At 36.4% G+C, this 19,676-nt stretch overlaps 1 protein-coding gene across 2 annotated transcripts in view; it reads left to right on the forward strand.

Annotated features, from left to right (window-relative positions):
• SCRN3 (secernin 3) overlaps positions 1-19,676 on the forward strand; it is a 32,369-nt gene that overhangs the window by 2,945 nt on the left and 9,748 nt on the right. For both annotated transcript variants that reach the window (XM_005675944.3, XM_018064852.1), the window contains exons 2-5: positions 283-453; positions 3,233-3,414; positions 4,167-4,366; positions 8,692-8,904. In XM_005675944.3, coding sequence (XP_005676001.1) covers positions 295-453; positions 3,233-3,414; positions 4,167-4,366; positions 8,692-8,904 — 754 coding nt within the window. In that variant the 5' untranslated portion in view covers positions 283-294. The remainder of the gene's footprint in view (positions 1-282; positions 454-3,232; positions 3,415-4,166; positions 4,367-8,691; positions 8,905-19,676) is intronic.

A 19,676-nucleotide genomic window follows, 5' to 3' on the forward strand; every position in this document is an offset into this window, starting at 1 on the left:
GAGATTCAGGGAAGACTTGAGAAAGAGCTTGGAGGGTAAATCTGAGCAGTAGACTAGAAGAAGGTACTTGTAATTCCTGTTTTCTTACTTGTAGTACTAGATTCATGCCTGTTGTTTTCTTACTGATTTCTGTAGTACAGTATATGAAATTTAACACTTTAGGGAACATCCTTTGTCAGATATGACAGTAATATCCCCTAGTCATCAAGTAAACTCTGTTTTGTATGTACTAAATAAAAATATTTTTCTCTTTTTATTTTCAAACTTCCATATGATTTTTAGTTTAAAAAAAAAATGGAACCTTGTTCCTGTGACACGTTTGTGGCATTACCTCCAGCAACAATTGATAACAGGATTATATTTGGAAAAAATTCAGATAGACCCTGTGATGAAGTACAGGAAGTAGTTTATTTTCCTGCTGCAGTTCATGACAACTTGAAGGAACATCTTAAGGTAGGTGAAATGCATGTTTTGTTAACAATATTTTTCTTTAAAAATGTCAAAAACAGTGTTTAAAAATCACTAACTAGCTATCTGGCAGAGGCTATAGACGTTAAAAAATTAAAGAATTTACATTTCATAAATAATTTGAATCAGAACCAGAATTCTGGTCTTTTATTTTAGCAATTTGGAGAACGCTGAAATAATTATTAGTTCTTTGAGCAAATATTTGAATGCTTACCATATGCAAGTATGTTGAATAGGAGAAAGAGAGTTAAAGCTTGCTGTCAAGACTGGTTCTGTCTTGCTTTTAACAGTTCCCTGCCTTAACAGCAGGCTTCCCAGGTGGCTGGGTGGTAAAGAATCCGCCTGCCAAATAGGAAACAGGGGCTGAATTTCCTGGGACAGGAAGATCCCTTGGAGAGGAAAATGGTAACCCACTCTAGTATCTTGCCTGGAAAGTCCCATGGACAGAGGAGACTGATGGGCTATAGTCTATGGGGTCGCAAAAGAGTCAGACGGGACTTAGAAACTAAACAACAACCACTCTTAACAAGAGGTGTGAGATCTCATATTAAGATGTGCGAGTGTGGACTTCCTTGGTGGTCCAGTCATTAAGAATCCGCCTGCCAATGCAGGGAACATGGATTCAATCCCTGGGCCCAGGAAGATTCCACCTGCTGCGGGTCAGCTGCACCCTTGTGCCGCAGCTATTAAACACCACAGCAAGAGAAGCCACCTCAATGAGAAGCCTGCACAGCACAGCTAGAGTAGCTCCTGCTGCCCACAACTCGAGAAAGCGTGCGTGCATCAACAAAGACCTGGCTCAGCCAAAAATAATAAAATATCTGAAAGCTTCAAAAATGCTGTGGTAAACACCATTTTTGAGCTCATGGAATTAAGATCCTTGGAGTGGCTATGGAGGAAGATCCTAAATTGCAAAGATTTGTTGTTGCCAGCTTTCAACTTAAGTCAATTAGTTATTAATGTCAACCAATCATAAAAATGCCAGCATGTTGCATCTGGCTAAATGAGGGGAAAAAAGATTTTATTTGTCTTGTTTACCCACCCTGCCCTGTAATGCCTATAATTATGAAGATGGAGTAAATTGTAACATTTAGTTTCTATCATTAAAAAAAAAAGACTAGTTTTGTCTTTCAGGAGCTTAGAGTCTAGTAGAGGAATAGGGTGTTTATGTAACTAACCACCTTGTAAAGAAGGATGAAGTTTCAACACCAAATTTAAGAGCAGCAGATTGTGACAGCAGTGGGGAAGAAGCAATTAATTCAGACTAGGAATCAAAGAAGGCTTCACCGAAGTTGGAGTTTCAGCTGGAATTTGATGGGCAAAAAGGATTCTGATTGGTGTAGAATAGGAACAGTCATTCCAGGCTCTGGAAATAACAATTTTATCATCAGAAGGTTTTTTGATCCAGTGATAACTGTCAATACTATGCACTAGTCATTTGATAGTATACACATCAATTAAAGGATCCTTTAAAAATTTTTTATTTAAAAAAATCCATTTAGCATGGAATTTAAAGGAAAAATTTCACACTATGCTTTTATTGCTAAATTATTTATTTTTAGATTCCATTTTTACTGATATTCTAGTACCAAGATATATTAAATATTAGATGTTTTATGTATCAGTTATTCCTCCACATCCTTGGGGGATTGGTTCCAGGACCCCCTAGGATATCAAAATCTTCTGATGCTCAAGTCCCTTATTATAAAATGACATATACATGCATATAACCTATACACATCCTCTCATAAACTTTACATTATCTCTGCTGCTGCTGCTGCTAAGTCGCTTCAGTCGTGTCTGACTCTGTGAGACCCCATAGACGGCAGCCCACCAGGCTCCCCCGTCCCTGGGATTCTCCAGGCAAGAACACTGGAGTGGGTTGCTATTTCCTTCTCCAATAGGTAGTACAATATGTATGGCATGTAAATAGTTGTAAATACAATATAAATGCTATGTAAATAGTTTCTAGCAAGTGGCAAATTTATTTTGCTTTTTGGAACTTTTTGGACTATTATTGCTGAATATTTTTGATCAGTGTTTAGTTGACTGTGTGGATGTGAGATCTGTGGATATGGAGGGCTAATTGTACTAGGCCAGTGTTTTCTTTTGATGAGACTATTTACTCATCATGGATCCATTTCTGTTTTATCTCTTCATGTTTGTCTCACCTATCCTGTAAGTTCTTGTTCTTCTCACAGTTGTGGATGTACCTGATGGGTGAGTCCCGCATGTGACATGGGCTTCTATGGCAGTCACTTGTATCTAAGGGCTGCCATATGGAATGTGTATCATTAATCAACAGACCCTGGACGTTGAGTTTGAGATCTCTTTCTTTACATTTCAACTCACATACATCTTCCTTTACAATATGTTTTAAGATTTCACAACTAGAAACTCTCTTTCTCCTGAGCTTCTATTAGCGCCCCATCTTCACTTTTCTTCATAGTCCTTATAGTTTGTATTTCCTTGTGTCTTAGTAATGTACAGGTCTTAGTTTCTTGAAAGCAAGATCTATGTCTGATTCATCATTATAACTAATATATCTCTTAGCAGACCGGAGATGCTTAGCACATTTCTGAATGAATAAATGCTCTTAGGGACAATTCTGAATATTTTTTAAGGGTAATGCCTTATAATTGAAAATTTCAATTTAGTTATAATCTCTTTCATAATATTCAGGTCTTTGATCGATTTTAAGATTCTAGACTTTGATAACTTTTCTTTTTCAGTTTTATTGTTGTCACTATGACTTTCTTTACAGTGTACTTACATAGAAATTGATCAAGTTCCTGAAACATATGCTGTTGTCCTTAGTCGCCCAGCTTGGTTATGGGGAGCAGAAATGGGAGCCAATGAGCACGGAGTTTGCATTGGGAATGAAGCTGTATGGGGAAGAGAAAAAGTTTGTGATGAAGAGGCACTACTGGGCATGGACCTTGTCAGGTTATATTTTTGTTACATTTTTGCACTATAGAACTTGTCTAAGTTTAAAATTTTGGTGTAACTTTTAACATGTTTTAGCTTCCTTTTTTTTGTTGTTGTTGTTTGGACTTTGATACTTTATAGTTCGTATTAAAAATGCTTCAGAATCAGTTCAAATGTCATTAATTAGGAGAAGGGAGGGAGTGAGTGAGTGAGTGAAGTCGCTCAGTCGTGTCCGACTCTTTGCGACCCCATGGACACCAGGCTCCTACGTCCATGAGATTTTTCTAGGCAAGAGTACTCGAGTGGGTTGCCATTTCCTTCTCCAGGGAACTTCCCGACCCAGGGATTGAACCCAGGTCTCCCACACTGTAGACAGATGCTTTACCATCTGAGCCACCAAGGAAGTCAGGAGAATTGAAAATTATGATTCATTGGAAGTACTTAACATACTTTATTAGACCATAACTAATTCTCACAGTTACCTTATGGGGTATTATAATTATCCTGATTTTACAGATGAGAAATCTGGAGGTTTAGAGATAAATCAGCTTGCAAATAAATTACCAAGTTGGAATTTGAACACTGATCTTTGTTTTTATCATCCCAAACTAACTTCAGAAGGAATAGGTTAGAAGTTGGATTTCACTGAATCTATTAACTTGAAGAGGTTTTTCTTTGAACATAAACACAAAATCTCATGTGCATGAAATTATTTAAGAAAAAAAATGGAAATTTCTTTTAATCTGAGAACTTTAATATTTTTATTTTAGACTTGGCCTTGAAAGAGGTGATACAGCTGAAAAAGCCCTCAATGTCATTGTTGATTTATTAGAAAAATATGGCCAGGGTGGAAATTGTTCAGAGGGCAGGATGGTATTTAGCTATCACAACAGTTTCCTGATAGCGGATAGAAATGAAGCCTGGATTCTGGAAACTGCAGGAAAGTACTGGGCAGCAGAAAAAGTAGAAGGTATGGACAGCTTTTCATGATTTAATTTGTTTTACAGTTAATAAAATACCTCCTAATTGCAGACATTTCATTTAGTTGTTTTTCAAGATTTATACTCCAGTGCAATGAAGGGGAAAACTGCAGGGGAAATGAAAAAATGTGAAAGAACATACAGGTAAGTGAAAATGAAAGTGAAAGTGAAGTTGCTCAGCCGTGTCCGACTCTTTGCGACCCCATGGACTGTAGCCTATCAGGCTCCTCCGTCCATGGGATTTTCCAGGCAAGACAGTAAAAGAACTCTATAAAGAGCTTTCTTGAAAAAGAGGAAGAGGTGCTATCATCTCTTTTTCATAAATATGATACTAATTTCATATAACGTGTACATTTTCTGTGAAGTAACTCTTGTATGCTTTATAGTAGTTTTTTAACTTTTAATGCGATAAAACCATTACTTTATTATTTTTTCATCTTTTAAACTTTGGACTGAACTCCAAAATTTCATCATGTGTGGATATGGAGGTGAGGACTAGGGAGTGTTACTGGGGATTGGTGATTTTGAGTTAGTGGTTAGAAAGAATATGTTAGTAGTAACAGTAGTAAAGTGAAACATTTAATGTCATTGAGTAAATAAAACAGTTGATTGTTTTAGAATGCTTTTCTTTTCTTTTTTCTTGATTTCTTTGTGATCATATATACTCATTTTCCAGTGAGGAAATCCAGAGATATGAAATTATGTACTCAGGGCAGTGAATGATAGAATTTATTGTTTTAAAATTTTATTTATTTATTGTTTTAGCCTTAGAATTTAAATATTTCCATCCTGACTCTTTGTTCAGTATTCCTTCACTTGAGTATAGTCTTGTGCTAAGGCGTGTTCACATACCTTTTGTGTACTTACCTCTGGATCTCATAGTTTTACAGAAACACATGTGAAAATATTAAATGGTACATGAATAATACATACATATATATGCCATGAATATTTATTTATTTATTTATTACCAAAATATGAAAACACTTTAATATGCTTTTTGCAAGGTGAAAAAAGTTTATCACGGGCATACAAATCCATAACAAGAGTGTTTTGAACAGAGTACAAAAATGCAACCTTCTTACTTGGGATGTTAGCACTAAATGTCAAAATGCCATGCTGCTGGCTTTTGTTGTTAACTTTTTTTTTTAATAGTTTTTTATTTTTTTAATTTTAAAATCTTTAATTCTTACATGCGTTCCCAAACATGAACCCCCCTCCCACCTCCCTCCCCACAACATCTCTCTGGGTCATCCCCATGCACCAGCCCCAAGCATGCTGCACCCTGCGTCAGACATAGACTGGCGATTCAATTCTTACATGATAGTATACATGTTAGAATGCCATTCTCCCAAATCATCCCACCCTCTCCCTCTCCCTCTGTGTCCAAAAGTCCGTTATACACATCTGTGTCTTTTTTCCTGTCTTGCATACAGGGTCGTCATTGCCATCTTCCTAAATTCCATATATATGTGTTAGTATACTGTATTGATGTTTTTCTTTCTGGCTTACTTCACTCTGTATAATTGGCTCCAGTTTCATCCATCTCATCAGAACTGATTCAAATGAATTCTTTTTAACGGCTGAGTAATACTCCATTGTGTATATGTACCACAGCTTTCTTATCCATTCATCTGCTGATGGACATCTAGGTTGTTTCCATGTCCTGGCTATTATAAACAGTGCTGCGATGAACATTGGGGGACATGTGTCTCTTTCAATTCTGGTTTCCTCGGTGTGTATGCCCAGCAGTGGGATTGCTGGGTCATAAGGTAGTTCTATTTGCAATTTTTTAAAGGAATCTCCACACTGTTCTCCATAGTGGCTGTACTAGTTTGCATTCCCACCAACAGTGTAGGAGGGTTCCCTTTTCTCCACACCCTCTCCAGCATTTATTGCTTGCAGATTTTTGGATCGCAGCCATTCTGACTGGTGTGAAGTGGTACCTCATTGTGGTTTTGATTTGCATTTCTCTAATAATGAGTGATGTTGAGCATCTTTTCATGTGTTTGTTAGCCATCCGTATGTCTTCTTTGGAGAAATGTAAAACAGTGGTTAGATGCCACGAAGTAGGTGGCAATGCCTTAACTGTATGCGTGTTGTTAGGCCCGAGAGCCTCTTCCATCCTTGTCAAGGGGAGTGCTAACCTTCTCTCCTTTCATACAACACTGCCATGAATATTTAAAGAAAGGAAAAGTCATTGTGAACTGGAGAAGTTTAGAAAATCTTCATGAAGGTAGCTTTGAGCTGTGAAGGATTTGGATGCTATTTTTCACAACAGGTCATTGACAGTTGTTTTGATGGACATTTTATTTTATATATTGCATGCATGTTTATTAATACATAAAACTGAATTGAGACTGTTTTTCTTATTATGATAATTGGCCTGATCATACCATTAATTACTTTTTATTTTGTCAAGTATGCTACACGCAAGAGAAAAATGAGTAAGTGTTTTCTGTTGAAAAAGTTAGCCCCACCGAGCCATCCAAAATGAACACCTTCATTGAGTCTGATTATTCAGTTGCAGATTAACTTTGCCAACTTGTTTCTCTTCCTAATAGTAAATGAGCCCAAGAACTAAATAGTTTAACTGTAGGGAATTATTTTACTAGATAGAAAATTCTGCTTCTCTGACTTTGATTCTATCATGACTTAGGTCTATTATAGTGAGACCATCCCAAATATGACTTCATTAGAGTAATTTAACTGCTTTCTCCTTGGCCAACTGTCATTCTAAACTGTGTTAAAATGTTCTTAATTTTTACTTATCATATCTATTTCATATATTATGATTTGTTTAGAATAGGGTTTTATTGTTTCTTCTGTTTTGTATTTTACTTGAAAATTTTGTTATGATATTTTTAGAAGCCTTCTATTTCTGTTCTAAACTTACTTATGGCTATTTTTTAAACAGTAATTCACATAAAAGATGAATATCTAAAATATATAAATAACTGTCAAAATTCAACAGTAAAAAGACAATCCAACTAGAAAAATGAATAAGAAGACCTGAAGAGACATTTTGCTGAAAGGGATATACAGATACACAAAAGCACAGGAAATGATGTTTAAGATCATTACCCATTAGGGAAATGCAAACTAAAATCACAAGGAGATATTATTATACCTCTATCAGAATGGCTGAGAAATTTTTAAATTTATTTATTTTAATTGGAAGATATTTGCTTTACAATGTTGTGTTGTTTTCTGCCAAACATCAACATGAATCAGCCATAGACATACATATGTCTGGAACCTCCCTCTTGAACCTTCTCCCACCTGCCACTCTATCCCACCCCTCTAGGTTGTCACAGAGCATCGGTTTGAGCTCCCAGCATCATACAGCAAATTCCCACTGGTTGTCTATTTTACTGGAATGGCTAAAAATTTTTAAATAACTCTACCAAATGCTAGTGAGAATGTGGAGAGTGGGTCACTGCTACATTGCTAGTAAGAATGTACACTCAGGAAAACAGTTTGGCAGTTAAAAAAAAGGATCTTAATATGTAACTATTATACAGTGTAACTAATATGTAGCTATTATACAGTGTAACTAATATGTAACTATTATACAGTGTAACACATAGAATCTTGTGCATTTATCCCTGAGAAATAAAACTTAAATGCACACAAAAACCTGTACATGAATTTGCATGGCAGCTTTTCCCATGATGGGCAGAAACTGGAAAGAACCAAGCAGTCCTTTAACTTGTGAATATTTAAATGAACTGTAGTATGCCTATACCATGGAATACTACTCAGCAATAAAAAGGAATGAACTGTTGATACAGATAATAACCTGGAATAATCTTTAGGGAGTTAAACTGAGGGGAAAAAAAGCCTAAAGATTATATATTGTATGATTCCATTTATATGGTTTTTCTTGAAATGACAGTTATAGAAATGAGTAACAGATGGTTGCCTGGGGTTAATGAAAGGGTGGGTGTAGGAGATGAGTGGGGGTGGCTATGAAAGGGCAACATGATTGTGATATCATCTTGACAGTGTGAATATTAATACTTTGGTTGTGATATCATACAAAGTGTTACCATTTGGGGAGACAGTATAAAGGTGCATAGTTTGTTCTTTAATTCTTATGATTGCATGTGAATCCATAGTTACCTCAAAATAAAAACTTTAATTTAGAAAAGTTATTTATGCATTTGAGTGTGTAATAAATAGACATGCATGGTACAACATTTCGAAGCCTGTATTTACATTGAAATAGTGATTAAGGATCATAATGTACAGAGATAGATACATTACATTAAATGTGACTTTTCTTCTCCCTTCCTCTCTTCTTTCAAAACAGAGGGAGTTCGCAATATTTCTAATCAGCTTTCTATAACAACCAAAATTGATCGGGAACACCCAGACATGAGAAACTATGCCAAGCAGAGAGGTTGGTGGGATGGGAGAAAGGAATTCGATTTTGCTGCAACATACTCTTATCTTGACACAGCCAAGATGATGATTTCACCAGGCAGATACTGTGAAGGCTACAAACTTCTGAATAAGCATAAAGGTAATTTATCTTCTCCAACACCACAGTTCAAAAGCATAAATTCTTCAGCATTGTTTTACTTATAAAAATAAATATATTCACGTGATTTAAAATTCAGAGGTACCCAAGTGAAGTGTCTCCCTTCTAAGGGTTATTCACTAGTCATGTCCAACTCTTTGTGACTCCATGGACTTTAGCCCACCAGGATTCTCTGTCCGTGGAATTCTTCAGGTAAGAACACTAGAGTGGGTTGCCATTTCCTACTCCAGTTGCCCTTCTAACAGGCCCCTATTAAGTTATTTTTCCTATAGGCAGTTCCTTGTGTATTCTTTCAGAGATGTTGTATGCTTAATGAAATTATATATAGGTATTCTTGATTCTCTGTTTTACAAAATGGTTGCATTCCACACATACTTGTCTGCACATAACTTTTCACCAGTTAGTGGTAAGGTAGATCATTCTATTTTAATATGTACTAAACTTTTTCATTTTTCAACAGGTACATGGTATTCTATTATTTTTGTATATTTGTATTTCCATATGGCTGTATTTTATCATTATAAAGATTGAGTGTATGAATTATACTTTAACAAATTCCCAGTTACTTAGGTTGTTTTTAGTTTTTCACTACTGAAAATTATACAACATGCTTATAGCTTATTTACTTTCACATCCATGACCATTTTCCTAGAATAATTTCCTCAGAGTAGAATGTGGGGTCAAAGCGCGTGCATGTGTTGTGCTGCTTTTATGTTGTGTGCAAGTGAAGTCTCTCAGTTGTGTCTGACTCTGCGACCCCGGGACTGTAGCCTGCCAGGCTCCTCTGTCCAAGGGATTCTCCAGGCAAGAATACTGGAGTGGGTTGCCATTTCCTTCTCCAGAGGATCTTCCCAACCCAGGGATTGAACCTGAGTCTCTTGCATTGCAGGCATACTCTTTACTGTCTGAGTCACAAGGGCTCATTGTCTTGTCTATTTGCCTCCAAATAATTCCAGAAAAATTCTTTATCTGCCACGCAAAAGTTCTTTATCTGCCACCCAATAGTTATGAAGATTATTTAGAAGATTACTGGGTGGCAGATAAATGCTAAGAGGCTCTTTTCACTAATAAAAACATGTGACTGATGTGTACTCTTTCACTTGAAAGATAAAGTGGTTCTATAAATCAGTCAGAAAGCAGCTTCTGAGAGATAAGACCAGTCAGTGACTAATACTTGCTTCTCAGGTATTCATTAAACAGATTAATTATATGCATAGCAGAAAAGTGCGGCTTCCCAGGCGGCTCAGTGGTAGAAGAGTCTGCCTGCCGGTGCAGGAGAGGAAGGAGATCCACGTTCGCTCCCTGCGCCAGGAAGACCCCCTGGAGGAGGAGATGGCAGCCCACTCCAGTAGTCTTGCCTGGAGAGTCCCCTGGACAGGGAGGCCTACTGACTATAGTCCCTAGGGTTGCAAAGAGTCGGGCACAATGCAGTGGCTAAGCACACAAATATGCACACATACAGCAGAAAAAAGTGTGTGACAGAATGTTTTTAGAATGCCTTAATGTCATTATTTTCCAAGTATTTAACACCTTACTTTTAATTTCCAGAACGTCTTATCATTTGAAAACTTTTCCTCTAAGTTTCTTAATGTTAGTTTGTCATTTTATAAGTAGGTTATTTGAAGTGTCTTTTTTTCCATGTGGATAGATATGTAGAAAACACTAAATAAAATATGTTACTCTAAGGATTTTGATTTTACAGTGACTATTATTGTAAAAGTAGAGATGGAGTAATGGTTGCAACAGTATCTACTCCTATTTATTTAAAAAGTCTATCAAAGGCTAGACACTGTGCTAAGTGATTACATTATTTTCTTTACGCAAACATGGTAAGTAGGTATTATCTTCATTTTACAAATGAGGAAACTGTTTGTGCCCTTCACTTATCTCCTGTATGAAACTTAAATTTTAAAAAAAGACTCTTATTTGTCCTTACATTTTTCTCAGCACCTAGTTCAGTGTCTGCACTAGCGTATATGTATGCTTAGTAAGTTTTTTTGTTGTTGTTAACAAAGGCTTGTAAATTGAATTGAACTATCTAACTTGCAGATAGTTTAACAATGATCATTATTGTGTCCTTTTTATATGGCAATAAACCTAAAGGGTTAGGACATAAAATTAGCAGATATTCTGAAAAAATGAAGAATATCAACATATAACTAAGCCAGAGAGAAAAATGTCAAGAATTGTAAGGTTTAGGGTGATTGGATAAAAGGAATAAAAAATAGGTAGAAAAAATTATAAATCAATTATCTACTGCAGTATAATAATGTATTATATTTAACTATAAAATGACTGAATTATAGATTTGAAATGCATACATGATTATAGTAATAGATGCATCTGACATGAAACTTCTTTTTCCTCCAAGTATGAAGTACAGTTCATCCAGCTTTCTGTGCTTTGCCAAAGGAATAAATGTCTTTCCAGTACTTTTATAGAAAATTGTCTACTAGAATATTATAGCTAATTTTTCCTATGATTTTTCTAGATGGAAGAGCCTATTTCTCTTCTTTCCAGCTCTTCCTACCTGATAGCTATTAACTGTGCTGCACGTATGTCCAAATTTTATCTATATTCACTCATGTATTTTAAATGACTAGTTTAAATTGCAATGAGATTGTACCCTGTGTTTTACATTCATTTTAGTGAACCCTACCACTGCAGTCTCAGTACTTATTCAATGCTTGCTAGTGGATTACTTATAGCTGTCCTACTCAAGTGATCATGTAAATCCTTCTTTCATTTTGAGAAATGTAGGTTTTGAATGCAGAAAACATTTTCATAATACCTGTCTTATCTCAGTGTTATGGTTCTGACACTGTTTTCATCAAAACTTGCTACTTATAGGAATTTATGTTTGAGTCATTCTAAAATCTCACTGGGTGTAGAAGCTATGTGTCTGATAGGTGTGGATGGCTTTTGCTTTATTGTCTAGTTTTATTATTAAGGATTGTTTTTAGATATAGACTTTTTTTGTTTCTCCCTGCATTTCCCTAAATTTACAGAAAGGTATTGCTCCTGTAACAAATTATCTACACATTATTTTTCTTGAATTTGAAGTCGTAGCTATGTTATGGAGAAAGTGAAAATTTGCTATTAACATAAAGCAGTTGGTAGTTTGAGTGATTAACTGAGGATGGAACACTAGATTGTTTTATATGGAAATCAATTTTATTTTAATTTGAAATGTCACAGAATTACAATTTGGGTACAGACTTGATGTAAACTTTTTTCTTTTAATTATTCCCATATATCAGGGGAATGAGGGGAATTCTTGCTTTTCATGCTTTATTTGTCCTTGTAAGTAATTTCATTTGTTTATTCCTTTGCTGTCATTGTAGTAGGATTTGGAAAGAGAAGAAACAAATACCTGTGGTCAACCAACTGTGTTAAGTGAAAGTTATTTTTTTCTTTAGGACTAATTTTAATGCAGTAATTAAACATTTACATATAAGTGTCTGAAAATATTTTATGTGATGGCAGGTACTCTGTGTTTTGTGTTTTTTAAAAATATACTTGTTACAATATGGATCTACCATATTCTTTACTGTTATTAAAAAATTGATACTACTTGAAGGTGAAAAGAGACATTTAATAAATGAAAGGCATAAAATTTGAGTTGGTTAAAAGCACAAAGCTAAACATCTGCTTCTGGTTAACAAGGGGTAGCTAGTACTGGACTACCCTCTTCCCAAGAATAACTATAAAAGTTGGAAGAATAAAACCAGTTTGAAGGCATGGTGAATACCCAAAACAGTTAGGACATGAGGGGCCTAGATCCAGGAGACTGGAAAAAGACCATCTGCACTTTGAGAAGAGTCTGACCTTCTATGTCACAATTTCTCCTTATAGCAGCTGCTGACTTCTATGCAGTGTGTATGTAGGATGAGGCACTGTAGGATGAGTAGTTGCTAAGACCTTACAAAGTTAAGTAGAGATTTTGGTAGTCTTACAAGTCTTAGGGACAAAATTGGATTTGATGAACAACCAAGAAGAAGGGGCCTGAGAAATACCCTAGGCTTTCATCTTAAACCCCAGAAAGGCTGTACCTTAGGAATAAGAATGGACAGAGAATAGACCAGTCTTAGCTGGATCAATAGTTAATCTATGTATATTCCATCTGTTTGCCGGAAGGAAATTAAATCTTCTATGAAGGAAAATATGCAGAACCTGTACAAATTTTCATCTATAGTGTCCAACATTTAATTAAAAATTTATCAGACATGGCAAGAAATGGACCAAATGACTGAAAATCAAGAGAAAGACAGTAGAAACTGACCCACTGGTTATTTGCAATTAGTTTGATTAGATACAGACTTTTAAATTAACATGTTTTATATGTTTAAAAAAACTAGATGAGAAGATGGAGAATTTCATCAGAGAATTGAAATCTAGAAAAGAGAACCACATGGAAATAAAAGAACTATTGTTGTTGTTTAGTCACTAAGTCGTATCTGACTGTGACCCCATGGACTGCAGCATGCTGGGTTTCCCTGTTTTCCACTATCTCCTGGAGTTTGCTCAGAATCATGTCCACTGAGTTGGTGATGCTATCTAACCATCTCATCCTCTGCCTCCCCCTTCTCCATTTGCCTTCAGTCTTTCCCAGCATCAGGATCTTTTCCAGTGAGTCGGCTCTTTGCATCAGGTAACCAGAGTATTGGAGCTTCAGGTTCAGCATCAGTCCTTTCAGTGAATATTCAGGGTAGATTTCCTCTAGGATTGACTGGTTTCATCTCCTTGCTGTCCAAGGGACTGTCAAGTGTCTTCTCCAGCACCAAATTCAAAGGCATCAGTTCTTCAGCACTCAGCCTTCTTTATGGTTCAACTCTCACATCCATATATGACCACTGCAAAAACCAGAGCTTTGACTAGACGAACCTTTGTTGGCAAGCTGATGTCTTGGCTTTTTAATATGCTGTCTAGGTTTGTCGTAGCTTTCCTTCCAAGGAGTGTCTTAATTTCATGGCTGCGGTCACCATCTGCAGTGATTTTGGAGCCCAAGAAAATAAAATCTGTCACTGCTTCCCTTTTTTTCCCCTTCAACTTGCCATGAAGTAATGGGACTGGATGTCTTGATCTTAGTTTTTAGAACTGTAAATTTATAATAACTGAGAATTCAGTATAATAACCTATTAGACATAGCAAAAGAAAAAAATTAGTGAATTGGAATATCACTAGAAAATTTCTGCTTGAAACAGAGATAAGGCTTTGGAAAATACAGGCAAGAGTGTGAAAGCCATATAGGACTCATTGAAAAGGTCTAACATGTATGTAGTTGGAGTCCCAATAGGAAAGTTGAGAGAGAATATGGATGGGCAAAAAGCAAGATTTGAAGAGATACTGGCCAAGAATTTTCCCCAATCAAGAAAGTCGGCAAGTCACAGTTTAATGAAGCTCTACAAATCCCAAGGATAAATAAAAGGACACCATACCTGGGCCTATTGTAATAAGATTGTTGAAGAGGGAAATAAACAGGAAATCCTAAAACCAGTCAGAGAGAAAATATATATTACCTTCAAAGCATCAGATATGACTGGCGGAAAATCTTTGCCTTCAACAGAAGGGAAAGAATCTAGAAGACTGTAAAATGACACCTTTAAGGTGATAGAGAAAAATAATTACTACCAATTTAGAATTCCATATCCAGTGAAAATATACTCCAGAAATGAAGTTGGACTAAACTTTGAGAGAATTCATCACTAACCAACTGGCTGGAATCAAGATTGCCAGGAGAAATATCAACAACCTCAGATATGCAGATCATAGCGTTCTAGTGGCAGAAAGCAAAGAGAAACTAAACAGCTTCTTGATGAAGGTGAAAGAGAAGAGTGAAAAAGCTGACTTAAAACTCAACATTCAAAAAACTAAGATCATGGCATCCAGTTTCATCACTTCATGGCAAATAGATGGGGAAGAGTGGAAACAGTGACGGATTTTATTTTCTTGAGCTCCTAAATCATTGCAGATGGAGACCGTAACCATGAAATGAAAAGACATTTGCTCTTTGGAAGAAAAGCTATGACAAACCTAGACAGTGTGTTAAAAAGCAAAGACATCACTTTGCTGACAAAGGTCCATATAGTCAAAGCTATGGTTTTTTTCAGTAATCATGTTAGAGTTGGACCATAAAGAAGGCTGAGTGCTGAAGAACTGATGTCTTCTAATTATGATGCTGGTGAAGACTCTTGAGAGCCCTAGACAGAAAGGAGATCAAACCAGTTAATCCTAAAGGAAATCAGTCCTGAATATTCATTGGAAGAACTGATGCTGAGGCTGAAGCTCCAATGTTTTTGCCATCTGATGTGAAGAGCTGACTCATTGGAAAAGACCCTGATGCTGGGAAAGATTGAGGGCAGGAAGAGAAGGGGACTACAGAGCATGAGATGATTATATGGCATCACCAACTCAATGGACGTGAGTCTGAGCAAACTCCAGGAGATAGTGAAGGACAGGGAAGCCTGGTGTGCTGCAGTCTATGGAGTTGCAAAGAGTTGGACACAAGTTAGCAACTGAATGACAATGACAACAACAAAACAACTGGTACTAAAAGAAATACTGAGTTATTCTTCAGGAAAAATGATCTTAGAAGCAAGGTGGGCGAGAGTGAGTGAAGAGTAAAAGAAACAGTAAATGTGTGGGTAAAACTAAATAAATATTGTCTGAAAGAGGAGAGTGAAAAAGTTGGCTTAAAGCTCAACGTTCAGAAAACTAAGATCATGGTCCCGGTCCCATCACTTCATGGCAAATAGGTGGGGAAACAGTGGAAACAGTGGCTAACTCTACTTTTCTGGGCTCCAAAATCACTGCGGATGGTGATTGCAGCCATGAGATTAAAAGACGCTTACTCCTTGGAAGGAAAGTTATCACCAACCTAGATAGCATATTCAAAAGAAGAGACATTACTTTGCCAACAAAGGTCTGTCTAGTCAAGGCTATGGTTTTTCCCGTGGTCATGTATGGATGTGAGAGTTGGACTATAAAGAAAACTGAGTGCCAAAGAATTGATGCTTTTGAACTGTGGTGTTGGAGAAGACTCTTGAGAGTCCCCTGGACTGCAAGGAGATCCAACCAATCCATCCTAAAGGAGATCAGTCCTGGGTGTTCATTGGAGGGACTGATGTTGAAGCTGAAACTCCAATACTTTGGCCACCTGATGCGTAGAGCTGACTCATTTGGAAAGACCCTGATGCTGGGAAAGATTGAGGGCAGGAGGAGAAGGGGATGACAGAGGATGAGATGGTTGGATGGCATCACCGACACAATGGACATGGGTTTGGGTGGACTTCAGGAGTTGGTGATGGACAGGGAGGCCTGGTGTGCTGCAGTTCATGGGGTCACAAAGAGTCAGACATGACTGAGCAACTGAACTGAACTGAACTGAAAATAATAATTTTATGACCAATGACCATAGCTGCTGTGCTCAAGTTCTGTTGTGTATTACGATTCCTGAAGGCTGCTCCTGGTCAATGACTGAAAGCATCAGGGAGACTAAGGCAGGCCCATGCCGGGGGTCATTGAACTCTTCTGATGGTTGACTTTGGGTCAAGGACTTCCTGAGAGCCTTGCAAATGTTCCTTAGATGGCATGTTAATCTAGGTCACTTTCACTCAACCTTTCTTCCTTCTCTATTAAACCCAGGTTCAGAGTTCAGTTGCAGTCTGGATTACTTGTCATTTTCTCTCATAGGCATTTTCCCTCATAAAATCTTTATACATTTACACACTGCTATATTTAAAATGGATAATCAACAAGGACCTACTGTATTGAATAGGGAACTCTGTGCAGTTATGTGGCATCCTGAATAGGAGGGGAGTTTGGAGGAGAATGGATACATGTATATGTATGGCTGAGTTCTTTGCTGTCTGTTTGAAACTATCACAACATTGTTAATCGGCTATCAGTTCAGTCAGTTCAGTCACTCAGTCATGTCTAAGTCTTTGCAACTGCAGCATGCCAGGCTTCCCTGGCAACTCCCGGAGCTTGTTCAAACTCATGTTCATCGAGTTGGTGATGCCATCCAACCATCTCATCTTCTGTCATCCCCTTCTCCTTCTGCCTTCAATCTTTTCTAGCATCAGGGTCTTTCCCAATGACTCAGTTCTTCACATCAGGTAGCCAGAGTATTGGAGTTTCAGCTTCAGCATCAGTCCTTCCAATGAATATTCAGGACTGATATCCTTTAGGATTGACTGGTTTGATCTTCTTGCTGTTCAAAGGACACTCCAGAGTCTTCAACATTACAGTTCAAAAGCATCAATTGTTTGGCGCTCAGCTTTCTTTATAGTCCAGCTCTCACATCCATACATGACTGCTGGAAACACCATAGCCTTGACTAGATGGACCTTTGTCAGCAAAGTAATGTCTCTGCTTTTTAGTATGCTGTCTAGGTTTGTCATAGCTTTCCTTGCTGCAGTCACCATCTACAGTGATTTTGGAGCCCCCAAAAATAAAGTCTGCCACTGTTTCCATCGTTTCATCTATTTGCCATGAAGTGATGGGATTGGATGCCATTATCTTTGTTTTTTGAATGTTGAGTTTTAAGCCAACTTTTTCACTCTCCTCTTTCACTTTCAGCAAGAGACTCTTTAGTTCCTCTTTGCTTTCTGCCATAAGGGTGGTGTCATCTGCATATCTGAGGTTATTGATATTTCTCCTGGCAATCTTGATTCCAGCTTGTGCTTCATCCAGCCTGGCATTTCACATGATGTACTCTGCATATAAGTTAAATAAGTAGCTATAGTTGAATATGAAATAAAGTTTTAAAAAAACCTTTGTGTATTTATAAAAATTATATAAATCATCAAGCCAAGTTCATTGAAGCCAGACTGAAATTTGGTTCTCTCTCTCAAAAGCTTTGTACATAGAATTGGCATCTGCTTTTCAAAGACTCGGATGAATACAGTAGAATTAAATATATGAGAAATAGCACAAAAGACAGGAGGCAGTAATTGGAGTAAAAGTGTTACAAGATCCTTGTAGTAACTAAGTGGTGAAGAACTAATTTAAGACTGTAATATATAAAGTCAAGAGAAAATAATAAGAAGAGATGTACAAATAAGCAAACATGGTAGAAATAGAATAATAAATACCTGAAAAAATTAAAGAAGGCAAAAAAGGAGAAAAAGAATAGCTGGCATAAATAGAAAGCTAGTAATAAAATGTCCCATGCAGAATTGTTCTTATATGGTTTTTATCTTTGATGTTATGCTTTTAGAAAGGCCATTTACACTGTACCAGAAATGTACATCTTATAGTTTTATTTTTAACATTTATATTATAATTCTTCTGGAATTATTCTAAAATAACATATGAATTAGGATTCCAGCTTCTTTTTTTTTTTAATCACTTCTCAAATGATTACCCAATAATCTTAGCTCCACTTGTTTTTTAAAAATTTTTTATTGGAGTATAGTTATAATGTATTAGTTTCATGTGTACAGCAAAGTGAATCAGTTATATGTATGTATGTGTGTATATACTTTCCCCATATTGGCCATTATACAGTATTGAGTAGAGTTTTCTGTCAGCCCCACTTTTTAAATGAATTATGTTTTGTCTACTGATTTGAAGTGCCAACCAATTTTATCAAATATTAAATTCCTAAGTAAACCCAAGTGTAAATTAGATTACTGTATTTATCCATAGCCTAGGACAATGCCTGGCATTTAATAGGTGTTCAATAAATTTGTTGAATGAATGAGAACTAAAGAGAGAAAATCCCATTTTTGTCTTTAGAGAATTTGTAATCTAATTGCAGAGATAGGAACAATACAGACAAAAGATCAGGAATTTATAGTCTAATGGCAGAGACAGACAAAAGATAGGACCAATGCGGATGAAAGATGGGAAAATGTTATTTCAGTTAAGTTTGGTAGAAGTTTTAATTTGAAGGAGTTTTAATGTGATTCAGGGAGAATTGAGAGTCATTAATTTTGGAGACGAGAATCATTATCATGTGAGAAGAAGATATTTTGGCTACTCTTGGAGGGCTACATTGTCAAGGGGTAAGGTTCTCCATCCTGTTATGAGAGATCCTAAGCCACATAAACGTGTAGAATGGAGCAGAGCTGTCTGAAGGCATGCTGGGCTTTTTAAACTTTTTGGTGGAAATGCCTTCCAAATATGGGATTCTGAGGCTCTCTGTAACCATGAACATGTTGTGTTTGGTAAAAAGATAAAATAGATTTTTTTTCTGTTTTTTCTCAAAAAAATCTTAAAATACCAAACTTTACCTATAAAAGCAGAAAACAGAATATAATGCATTTATATTTATCATGCACAATGGACATTTAGATTTTTGAAGTAGTCTGACAGAACTGTGTACATACAAGTTCCACTAGCCAATAATGTCTTTCGTCTCCTTGATTCCCAGTCAGGTTTTCATAAAAGAGTATTAATGTCAGACATAGAAATATTATAGGAAAAATAATTTGTTATTTTGTAAAGAACATCTTTTGTAATACTGGAAACTAAACACACTATTCTCTTAATATTTTGTTCCTAGGATGGATAGACTCAGATAATAATTATTGACGTTAGCTAATTGCTAACTACATACCCCTTAAAAAATTTTAGAAGGGCAATGAGATTGAGTGTATTTTGTATTATTGATTTCTTCTTCTTAAGAGATAACAGATTTATCCTGTTACAATGTTTGGAGATTTTATTTTATATTTAAAAAAATATCTTCCTTGTGACAGCCCAGTGAGTCTAACAGTTATGATATGAGATTTGCTTATAGTCAATCT

The sequence above is a fragment of the Capra hircus genome, chromosome 2 (assembly GCF_001704415.2).
Source record: "Capra hircus breed San Clemente chromosome 2, ASM170441v1, whole genome shotgun sequence".
Lineage (NCBI taxonomy): Eukaryota > Metazoa > Chordata > Mammalia > Artiodactyla > Bovidae > Capra > Capra hircus.